This window comes from Spermophilus citellus (genome assembly GCF_964194105.1).
Source record: "Spermophilus citellus genome assembly, chromosome: 4".
NCBI classification, from domain to species: Eukaryota; Metazoa; Chordata; class Mammalia; order Rodentia; family Sciuridae; genus Spermophilus; species Spermophilus citellus.
In genome coordinates, this window is record NC_138185.1 from 198,602,814 (window position 1) to 198,615,156 (window position 12,343).

Sequence of the window (12,343 nt, forward strand, 5' to 3'; positions counted from 1 at the left end):
TTAGATGAATTACCTAAGTTATTTGAAGAGTGATATATAGGAAAATTAAAAAATATATGTATCACTTAAGATGAATAGATGAGGAACTTAAATATTTCTTAAACTTTAATTGTATTTAAACACCTCACCAGGCACAGTGGTGCACTCCTGTAATCCCAGTTACTCGGGAGTCTGAGACAGGAGGATTGAAAGTTCTAGGCCATCCTGTGTAGCTTAGGGAGACCCTGTCTCAAATCCCAATAAAAAAGGGCTGGGGATGAATCTCAATGGTACTGTGCTTGCCTAGCATGCATTAATTAGGCCCAGTATTTAATCTTCAGTTTTGCATTCCCCCCCAAAAAAAAATCCTTTAATTTATAGTTATCATAATCTGTTTCCTTTTATTTTTTTACAAATCAATTCCTGTTATATGTATATATTTTCCCTTGAAACTCAAAAACAGTGTTAACAAGAGCACAAACACCACCTTGTTTGGTTAATAGATGACAGAGAACAATTCTGTTATGTCAGGTAACCTAGTCAGAAGTTAATAAGTGATGCTCCATGGCACAGTCTTTGCAGTGGTGTCTGCATGGATTCCTAGTGATGGACAGATCCCTGATCATTTCCTCTTTACTAGCTATACCACACTCTTCTCCCTCACTGGCCTTATCAGCAAAGTAAGAGAAAATCCTGTAAATATCTGTCTCAATAGGTAAAATCTCCTATTTGTACGTCATGGTGTTGCACATGGTTTACTGTGAAAACTGGGAGCAATAAGTAGAGCTGACGGATTTTGACAACTTGCTGTTTGACCAGAAAAATGAACATAAAGCTGGGACCAAGGAAGCTACGATTGTTGAAGGGATTACACCTGACCTTGCCATGAGCCTTCCTCCACTAGGCCCTTCCCCCATGATGTGCTGCCTCATCTTGGGCCCAGAACAATGGAGTTGGTTGTCTATGGACTGAGACCTTGGAAACCATGAGCCCCAAATAAGCTTCTCCTCCTCTAAGTTGTTCTTATTGGGTTTTTTTTTGGTCACAGCAATGCAAAAGCTTACCAAGACAGTGGATAGCTCATAATTTCTTTGACTAGGATCTGAACATCCTCCCTAAACCAGACGAATGTCCTATAAGTCTTAGGAAACTTTCTGGGATGCACAGCCCAAATATCATGGCTGGTGGTGGAAACAGAACTAGGTTAGGGATGACTTCTCTTCATGGAAAGTCCTCAATACAGTGGCTTAAACAAATCAATTGTTAATTACTCTCTCAAAAAAGTCCAGGTTGGTCACCCAAGGCAAGGATTAATTTCCACAGCTATGACCATTAATTACCAAGCTATGACCATTTGGTCTAAGGCAAGCTAATTACTCCAGTTCTTGTTGTTACATCCAGGTCTAGCCAACTGGAAGAAGAAAGGGGCAGAAGGGCACACCCTCTGCCTTGAGAATACTTTCCCATATTTTCACATTCCACTTTTGCCTATACTAATGGCCAGAATTGGTTTTGTTTTGTTTTTGTTTTTCGAGACAGGGAAAATCACTCAGTGTCCCTGGCTGGACCTGAATTGGAGATTCTCTTACTTCATCCTGGGACTGCAGGCACATGCTAGTTCACCTGATTATGGCCAGAGTTTTATTACATGTCCACATCAAGCTTCAAAGTAGGCTGTAAAATGTAGAATTGATTCTTGGTAGTGATGTACTCATAAAATATGCAATCCAGCAAGACATTAGCAGAATTATGGGCATTTATGTAGCTAATAATATAGCTTTAAATATGTAAGACCTTTTAGAAGTGCAAGGAGAAATGTACAGATATCTCATAATCATTGCACCAATCTAGCCCTTCCCTCCATTTTTCTTTTTCCTATTAGGAAGTCAGATATTCAAGACTGGGAAATTGAAAAGCAAATTCACTTATGGAGAGAATTAAAAAGGGACCATGCATGTGCAGAAAAGATATCAAATTAGAAGATCTTAAGTTTACACCCTTGGCACAGACCTAACCCGACATCAAAATGGCAAAACAACATACCAGAACAAACCCAGCAAACTGTGGAAGGTTGAGAATTTGATGTCCAAAATTAACACATGATGATATTTAAATTGTTCAATTTTCAACAAAACAATAAGGCATACATAAAAGAAAGTATGGCCCATTCTGAGGGAAGAAAAATCAACAGAAACTGTCCCTGAATAGGACTTGAAGGCAGATCTATTAGACTACACTAAGTGAGTAAAAATGGTCATTTGCAGGGAGGTCCTAGAATCTCAAGATGCTAGGTAGTACAATTGAAAATCTAAACTTGGCTTTTGTGTGGCTTTCTAGCCTGGAGAAGTTTCTAAATCTGAGGTTACTGTATGGCAAACCCTTTTTCTTACTGCAGTTTTGTAAATAATCAAGCCTATCTGAGAAAACGAAACTCATTTTTACAAATTAATCAGCTTATCTTGACTATCTTTGGAAAGAACTGGTACAGAATAAAAAGAATTTAGAGAATAAAAATATTTTTAAAGAAAAACTATCATAGATTCTACCTCTGTTCATTCTTTTGGGAGTTTTTAAAATTATCTCTACCTATAGGCCGGATGAGATCCTATATTCTTTTAGTTTCTCCAGTCCCATTTTCTCTGACAAAATCACTAAGAAAAGGAACTGTTTGGCTGGGCATCGTGACACACACCTGTAACCCCAACTTCTCTGGAGGCTGAGGTAGGAGTATCACAAGTTTGAGGCCAGCCTATGCAACTTAATTAGATCCTGTCTCAGTACAAAATAAAAGTGCAGAACTGTGGATATAGCTGAGTGGTTGAGCACTCTTGGGTTCAATTCCCAATACTACCCCCCCCAAAAAAAAGAACAGAAACTATTTTTTCCAAAATCCCTAAAAGTTTAAAGCTGGAAAACTTGAAGTAAATTTCAAGGGTGAAGACTCATAGCTCATGTTGATATCTGAGCCACAAAGAAAGTTCATGAAACTACTCAATGCCATAAATAGAGACATTTAAACTGCAAATCATTACAAGGAATTGATGTCAGAACAAAACTCCATACCATAGCAAAAATTTTTCTTTTATTTTTTTATCCTATGTATTTTCATATGGCAGTATGATGCTATATTTAAATTTCATAATCAATAGCTACTATGGATAACTGAAATAACATCTAAGGAATTCTTAAGTCTTCTTATATAGTGGATAATGTTGGCAAAATTTCCAAGTGCAATTTAGGCTCAAATTATACTAATCTTCCATTTTATAACACTCTTAATTCAATCCAATCATGGCATATTGAATGATAAGTTAACTCTAGATGGTTTAGCTGTTGCTAAAACTACATATTGGACCTGGAAAATTGAGCCTGAACTACATATAAGAATAGCCTCCACTGTTAGAACAGGACTCACACTAATGGTCACTTTTGGTCATTTGATTTATATCACTGGTTAATTTTAGCAGTAAATTCTTGATTCAAAACTATTATGCAAAGTGGATTTGTTTTTGTTCAACTTTGCACTTATTGACTATCAAAATTCTGCAGAAGTACAACTCCTAACCAAATAACACCAGCCAACCACTTTGAGATGATAGCCATCACCTATGGAACAGATAAAGCCGAACTGAACAACGGAATCCAGGTAAACCCAGCCTCAGAACAACTCTTTCTAAAACCTCCTTGTTGCTGAAATGTGGCTGTGACACTGCATGCTAGCTACCAGTCCTTCCCCCTGATGTGGAAATGGATGAGACTAACAAACATATCGAGTCCATACTGGCCATGAGGGATGAGTAAACCTAACTATAGGACAGTTGATCCCACATCTTTGCCACCTATTTTCTCAACTCTCATACCAGTTACAACAAGGAAAGAGGTTTGAAACATTAGTCAACAGATACATTATTACAGCATTAACTTGCTTGGTGCATTGTTCTTTGTATGGCCATCTAGGAGTAGGGCATACAAGCAAGCAAGCAGTTTTACAGAACAGTGGGCTCAACCTTGGCAAGCCAGAGTTAATTATAAAAAGCCAGGAAAAGAATCTAAGTGAATCACATGGTGCGAGTCCATGTCAGTAAGAGCAACTAATCCAATAGCCACAATCCTTTACCCTGGTCACTCATGGGACAGGGAAGAAAAAACAGGGGAAGCCTTGATCATAAGACAAAGGGAATAACTTGTTTTTCTTCTTTTTGTTGTACAGATGGGAAATACCTCCTCTGCCATCTACATACTAGTAGAATGTATCTTAAAGAGGAGATGCACAAACTCTAAAAAAGAAACACCTGGTATTTTTCTGCATCCAAGTCAGCCTGAGTATGAACTGGAGGATGGAGAGAAAGGGCCTCAGAGGGGAGTATCAGTTACACATCATCTTAGAGTTAGACCTGTTTTGCAAATGAGGGTACATGGTTTGAAGTCCCCTACATGCAAGCCTTCTTCACTTTGAGAGAGACAACTCCAAATTATCTAAAAAATGCCAGATTCAGCACTTCTGGCTGCTTTCATCTTAGGATTAAATCAGGGAAGAAGTTCTTCCTCTAAAAGGAGAATAATACACTATTCTCCCACTCATCCTTTCCAGGGACTTAAATCAATACCCCAAATTTATCCCTCCCTTTTGCCTTTATGAGAAGCAGATATGGGCCTAGATGGGAGACCCACCAGAATGCCTGCTCCATTCTCTTTACATAACTTAAGACAGATAAAGTCTGATTTAGGGAAATTTTCAGATGACCCTGACAAATACATTGAGGCTTCTTAGGGACTGACTCAAAATTTTTTTTTTTTGAGAGAGAAAAAGACAAGAACATAGTAATATCACCTGTTTACATTTGTTTAACACTTTGAATTTTCCAAAGCCTGTTAACATTCATTTTCTTATCTAACCCCACAACAGCCCTGTGAGGCAGGTCAAGTAGCAAGTGATTTGTCCACACCCACACCAGTGTTAGGGGCTGAGTTGACCCATATAGCAGCTTTCCCAGCTCTCAGGCCAATATACCTTTTGTTTCAAGACACACAGTTCTTTATGCCAGCCAAACACAGGAGCATCAGGGGCACTGAGCCAGAAGCCTCCCTGCTCCCTAAACTTACAGAGGGGCATCAGAAAAGCAGCAGCTGGGGCATCCAGACCAGGGGGTCCCATGAAGACCAAGCAGGGAAAACAGAAGGGCAGGAGTACTAGAGATTCAAGGTCTTCAGTCAGCACTATCAACACCTCTCAGTTGAGCATACACTGTGCTCCCAACATATCTTGACCTTTGTCAGGAGCTTGGGCCTGCCTAGTTTACTGAGCAGACTCTCAGTGCTTGCTCCAGAGAGAAGCTTCAAGGTACAGCTAGGAGGCAAGACGCCTGACTCCCTCCTCTCCCACAGTGCCTTCCCATTCCGTTACATTTTGCAGCCCAAGAAGAGGGGGAAGGTGAGGGCTGGCTGACTCGGCCTGCAAGTGCTTAGAGATCTGGAGCTCAAAGGCCCCAGCACCATTCAGCTAATGATTATTATTAACTCTGAACAGGCCTTGGCACAGCAGCCAGCTGGCTCTGGGAGGATGTCTGGATCTCCCACAGTGAGGTCTAGAAAACAAGACCCACGGCAGCCATGCATGGGGGTGGCAGGGTGGGACAATGAGAAAGGACAGACAAGCCAGTGTCAGGGAGTGGCAAAGGGTGATCTGCCTTGTGAAGGGGTAGGGAGAAGGCACAGGCTGGCAAGTGATAGCAGCCTGTCTTGGATAGAGCTGAAAGCCAAGGAGGTGAGGCTGGAAGACTGCCTTAGACGCAGAGCTCCTGCCATTCAGTACCACCCCCAGTCCCTATGGGGCTCAAGGGAAGGGGTGGTTATAGGAATGATGGGGGCTTAGGAGGGGTAGGCAAACCCAGAACGGTATTCCCACTACCATTTGCACTTGGATACAAAACCATCTATATTTCTAATGTCCTCAAGGTTGAGTCTGAATATAATCAAACTTGGAACACTATCAAACATAGAATCAGGACTTAGTGAACTCAATATGGAAATTTGTGCAAATGACAATTTTTAAAATTTTAATCTGAGCACCCTGGCTTTTCTTTAAAAAAGCAAAATAGGCTGACTACTAGCAGCTTTCCCTAGTCAAGGAACAAGGGCAAAAGGGCAGCCATTTGCTTCTCCCCTGAGGCTTCTGCCTGCTGCTGAGGAGCACAGCTAGTGCCCCAGACAAGAACAGATGGGGGGGGGGGCGCAGAACAGAGGGTGCAGGGAGGAGGGAGCAAACAGCCAGAAGGCACAGGCAGCCAGCAGCCACTGAGATCCCAGCTGGAAGATAGGGCCTTGGCACTGAGTTCTCATGGTTGGTCCAGCTGCTGCCCCAGGATGTGAGGGCAGGTGGTGATAAAGGGAGAAATGGGAAGATGGGAGAGAAGTCCCTTCCCCACCCCATCTAGCCTGCCAGAAAGACTCTCCTGGTGATCTCCCTATACTGTAGTCAGACCTGCTAAGCAAGAGGAGACGACCTGTGTCCTCTTTCTCTCTGCCCTGCCCCTGCCCTCCAGGCCCACTGGTCAGAGAGACAACAGCTGGGTCCCTTCCTTCTGCAGAATATATATGATTCCCCTTCCTCCCAGGGCTGGGAATAGACATCAGATGGCACAGCCCCCGCAAACTCCTGGCTGTCAGCACGCCTGCCCGACCGCCCACCAGCCCCCCGCACCACCTGGGTGGAGGCAACACCTCAAGCAGGATTGGGCTTTCCAGCTTCGCCTGCTTGCTCTCAGAGCAAGCTGGTAAACCTTACCTGGCCCTTCCATAGACAGGGTGAGGCCCTCAGCACTGGTTGTGGCAAAGAAAAAAGAATAATTCCTGGATCAAAATGACCCTAGCTGAGAATCTCATTTCATGCAGCAGGAGTACTAGAGGTTCAAGGTCCTCAGTAACATTTCTTCCAACTTCGTACCATGTTGGATAGTTTGAGAGCAGAAAGAGGGCAAACAGACAGGTACAATCATCCTCTGTACAGCATGGGCTTCCCTCGGACGCTCAGTGTCTAGAGAGCTCCTGGGAGATGCCAACTCACCCAGGAGAAGTATAGTGAGGACCACTGAGAGAAGACTTCTGCCCTTGCAGTCCCCTTTCCTTTGCTATTTAATCATACCAGCTTCTTGTTTCTGAGGCACCTGCAGAGGAGGCTGGGGCATCCAAGTTACTGACATCAAGGACCAGGCCTCTCTCTGGTCCTGGAAACTGAAGCTCCAGCCTCTATAATCCAGGCCAACCAGAGTTTCCAGTGGGCTGTATCTCCCTGCATAAAAAGCTGCACAGCAGCTTTCCTGGCTCAGCTGTATTCAGTTCTTGCGGTAATCTAGGGAGGTCCCATCTCCAAGTGAGCCAGACCCACAGCTAACCAGTCTGGCATCAATCTTACCACCAAGGGCAACCTGGGGAATGACTTTTAGGAGGGGTCTCTACAGGAAAGAGAATCCAGACTGGTTGGCACCAAACTCAGCCCCTTTTGGGGCCAAAGAGCTGGCAGAAGACTGACAAGGGGAGAAGGGAAACAAGGAAGACTTCAGTTTCCTCAGACCACATTTCCTTGTCCCTTATTTTGTTCTAAAAGCTATGTGCTAAGGCAAAATCCTGAGTCCTAGGAATACAAGATGCTCAGGACTACTTTGCCCTGAGAGTAGATGTCAGGGAAAGGAGCACACCCAGGTTTTGAAGTCTAGATCCAGAGGTGGACTGAAGGAAGTTCTCAGCCGAGCTAAGGAGCCCAACCAGGAGTGAAAGTCATGGTTAAGTCAATGCACTTCTGATCCTCCAAAAACTTTAAAGTGACTTTAGTGCCTTCGCCATCTTGGAGTCCTTACTTGGGCCCCTTATCACCACAGTGCCTAACCTTTGTTCCCTGATCCAGGGGACAAACTGGCATAGACTTCTGAAGACTATGAGGGCTGACCTGTCCCTCCAGGGGAGTAAAGGGAGAATGAATGTAAGAATTATATCCTGAGTCTGCTAAGTGGGCCACATAGTCCCAAACTGGGAGGGGGTTCAGTGACATCAACCTGACAGACACTGAATATTAAGAGATGAAAGGAACTTAGAGATTGTTCAGATACATTCACGTCACAGATGAGGTCCTGAGATATAGAACTTACCTAATGGTGTACAACAGAGCCTAAGAGAACCATAATCAAGACCCATGGCTTTCATAAAAGGGACTTAAATATCCATGGCTACCCTTCATAACTTATAGGAACCCAACTCTTTATCAGGCACACAATCAAGAAATCACCACTACCACCACCACCACCACCACCTAATACTTATGTTTCCCATCAAGAGTGGAGGCTTGTCAAGAGCTTTGTAATGTTGTGAACAACCAATAAAAAAAAATTAAAAAGAAAACAACTTTAACATTTAAAAAAAAAAGAGTGGAGGCTTCAGGCTCAAGTTCTCCATCAATTTCTACTTGCATCCAGTATACTTCCCCATTTTGGCCCACTGAGTCATCCCTCAACAACAGCCATTTTTGTAGCACCTGGCCCAGCCATTAAGTGCAAAAACTCAACCACTTCTGAAGCGGGTCCTTTGAAGGTCACCAAGGAATTACTGAAATCCAAGGCAAGGGCTGGGGATGTGGCTCAAGTGGTAGCGCGCTCGTCTGGCATGCATGCGGCCCGGGTTCGATCCTCAGCACCACATACAAACAACGATGTTGTGTCCGCCGAGAACTAAAAAATAAATATTAAAAATTCTCTCTCTCTCTCCCTCTATCACTCTCTCTTTAAAAAAAAAAAAAAAGAAATCCAAGGCAAGTATTCCAACCAGATTCAGAGTTCAGAAGCACTCACATATCCATTTTCTTCCTTGGCAAGTAGGAGCTGGAGATCTGGTGCATGATCACCAGGGCTGGGTAGAGGGACAGTGCCAGGCACAGGTACCAAGCTGCATCTCTGATCTGGGCCTGGAACCACACTGAGTACATGCCCAGAATCACTGTAACTGTAGCCATCAGGTAGACCACCAGTCCACATGTCAAATGGTAGAGCTTGAGGCGAGCCACCCTGGAGACCCTGGCTGCCCGGGGACAAAGTAGGTAGAGCCCACATAGTGCCTGGCCGCCAGTAGCCAGTAATGTCAGTGCTCCTAGCCAGCTGTGCCAGGATACCAGATGGGGCAGCTCACTTCGCATCTTGCTGGAGATGATGAAGCCCAGGCCTAGGGCAGCGCAGAGAATGGCTAGGGTCTGCCCTGCCCAGTGGAGCCAGATCCAGGCCTTTTGGGAGCAGAAGAGAAACACAGAATGCTCAGGTGAGAAGAGGAGGATGGCCTCAGCCATGAAGAGGCAGAACGCCAAGGCCATGAATACAGGGTGCCAGGAGAAAAGACTGGTTCCTGGCTGGGACAGCGCAGTCAGGAAGATGGTGAAGCCCAAAGCTACCAGGTGGGCCAAGATCCCACTGCCTCTCCGTAGCCAGCGGGTCAGTCTCGGCTCCCTCGCTGGAGCGGGATCCAGACCTACCTCCAGGGGCTGCATGGCCGTACCGGGCCGGCCTGCACAGTCCAGCTGCCAGAGCCGTCTTCCGGGTTTGCAATCCTGATTCAAATTTTGACTTGGCATGGAAAGATGTTATGTTGCTCTTTAATAACACCTGACCCCAACTGAAAATGTGGTAGCCCTATAGATAGACAAGGTCTATGGGGATGAATTATATGCAGCCAATGGGAATAGGAATCTCCTGACTGGTCAAGAAAAAAAAATGAACATTTCCCCATGGGAAAACTAGTCATTCCCCAAGATCCCTGTTGGGAACCTAAGTGTACCATAAGGGACTGGAAACAAACATTTTCAGCTCTGCATTACAGAAGGGATTAAGAGGATTCGTACTAAACCTTTAAATTATTCTACATTATCTCAGGACATTCAGGGTTCCAAAGTGACCCCTTCCACCTTCCTGGAAAGGCTCTGACCAAATATATCAGCATGACCTCAAAGTCTACAGAGCCAACTGATCTTGAGAGGTCACTTTATAACCAGTCAGCTCCAGGCACCAAAAGGAAATTCCAGAGAGTTCCCTTAGGACCTGAAAAAAACTCTGGACAATCTTAAAATGGCTACTAAGATTTTTTTTTTTTTTTTTTACATAGAGATCAAGAGGAAACTAAAAGGAAGGAAGAACAGCACAATAGAAAAGTAGTGGTCCTAGTGGCTGAATTACAGAGGTCAACCCAAAACAAAGCTCCCAAGAGAAAGGGAAGTCCTGCTCAGCCTGCTTTAATTGTAGGCAGGAAGGCCACTTCAAGCAGGATGGCCATGGGAGTCAAAGAGGCTGCCCAAACCGTGTCCTATTTGCAAGGGGGACCCCTGGAAGTCAGATGTCCCTGGAGATGGATGTCTCCAAGTTCAGATGCTTCCCCCAAGGTCCAACAACAAGACTGAGGAAGCGCATGGCATAACTTCTTGATTGTCATCTCTGTAAGGGAACCCTAAGTGACCACAACCATAGAGTGAAAAGAATTACTTTCCTTTTGGAAATAGGAGCCAGTTTTTCCATCCTCCTTTAGAATTCTGTCCTTCTCTCAACACTCCAATTCATCAAAAAAGGAATCTCTAAAAGACCCTTAACTAGAAGCTTCTCAAGGCCCTCACCTGTGAATGGGAGGGCAATCTTTTCACTCTTTCCTTCTTAATCATGCCCCAAAGTCCAGCTGCTTTACTGGGGGAGGGACATTTTGGTCTATATGCGTATAACCATTCTTATGGCTCCAGAACAAGTTCTCTGCTACTGTTTTTTTTTTTTTTAAGAGAGAGTGAGAGAGGAGGGAGGGAGAGAGAGAGAGAGAGAGAGAGAGAGAGAGAGAGAGAGAGAGAGAGAGAATTTTTTTAATATTTATTTTTTAGTTCTCGGCAGACACAACATCTTTGTTGGTATGTGGTGCTGAGGATCGAACCCGGGCCGCACGCATGCCAGGCTAGCGCACTACCGCTTGAGCCACATCACCAGCCCTCTGCTACTGTTGATGGAAACTGACACTAATCCAGAAACTTGGGAAATTCCAAGCAAGATAGGAAAGGCAATTGGAGCAATTCCTGTTAAAATCCACCTTAAGGATCTCATCAAAGACAGTACCCCTTAAAACCAGAAACAAAGAAAAATCTGTAATCCCAGCAGCTCAGGAGGCTAAGGCAGGAGGATCATGAGTTCAAAGCCAGTCTCTGCAATTTAGCATGGCCCTAAGCAACTTAGCCAGAACCTGTCTCTAAATAAAATATAAGCAGCCCTGGGGGTGTTTCTTGAAGGGGATTATGAGACCAAGTCTCTCAATCTCTGTCCTTTTTATGGCTTATGGTGGGTGCACAGGCACTCCTCACCATTGACATCTTGTGCCCTCACCAGAAGCTCAAACAAATGGGGCTTTCTGATTTTGGACTGAAACCTCTAGAACTATGATTTAAACATTTTCTTTTTATAGGTCAATTGCCTTAGGTATTTCTTTGTGGAATCACCAGCTGAATAATACGAGTATTTGGGGAAGAGGGAAATATCTGGGACAAGAGAAAGAGTGGCTTCTGGGCTAATGATCTGCTTCTAGTTCTGTTATTGTGGGTTTGGTGTTTATGTGTATATGTATGCATCTACGTGAAAACTCATTGAATTGTAAACATGGAATTCTTTTTTAAAATATTTATTTATTTATTTATTTATGTATTTATAGTTGTAGGTGGACACAATATATTTATTTATTTTAATTTAAAATTTTTTTTAGCTGTAGATGGATACAATGTCTTTATTTTATTTATTTATTTTTATGTGGTGCTGAGAATTAAACCCAGTGTCTCATACATGCTAGGCAAGTGCTCTACCACTGAGCTATAACCACAGCCCCTGGAATTTTTTTGTTATTGTTTTTTGTTTGTTTTGTTTTGGGTTTCTGCTGTTTTAAGAATCAAAATGAGTCTCAGGAATGCTAGATAAACCTCCACCATTGAGGTACAAACCTGCCCAGGATCTTTTTAATATAAATTTGTTATGGCTTGAATGTGTCTGTCTGTGATGGAAACTTAATCCCAAATACCACTGTGTTGAAAGGTGGGCCCTGTAAGAGAGATTGAACAGATTAATGCTTTTATAGCAGGAATGGGTTTGTTATCCCTGTAGTAGGTTCCTGCTAAAAATGAGTGTTGCCTCACCACCACTATTTTTTCCCCCTTTTGGTGCTGAGGATTGAACCCAGAGCTTGGTGTATGCTAAATACGTATTCTACAAATGAGCTACATCCCCAGCTCTCCTCTCACTTTTTAATGTTCTTTTGCTATTCTACTATGGAATGACACAGCAAGAAGGTACTCACCAAATGTGGGCCCCTCTAACTTGGA

At 43.6% G+C, this 12,343-nt stretch overlaps 1 protein-coding gene across 1 annotated transcript; it reads right to left on the reverse strand.

Moving 5' to 3' along the window:
- Positions 1–8,781: 8,781 nt before the first annotated feature.
- LOC308646510 (putative transmembrane reductase CYB561D1) lies at positions 8,782–9,556 on the reverse strand. The gene has a single exon (XM_081289520.1). It carries the CDS (start codon positions 9,500–9,502, stop codon positions 8,813–8,815), a length of 690 nt encoding a protein of 229 aa, XP_081145646.1. The 5' UTR covers positions 9,503–9,556; the 3' UTR covers positions 8,782–8,812.
- Between the last annotated feature and the right edge of the window lie 2,787 nt (positions 9,557–12,343).

Coding starts and splice junctions, on each gene's coding strand:
- LOC308646510 (XM_081289520.1), bottom strand. CDS start 9,502: ATGCAGCCCCTGGAGGTAGGTCTGGATCCCGCTCCAGCGAGGGAGCCG.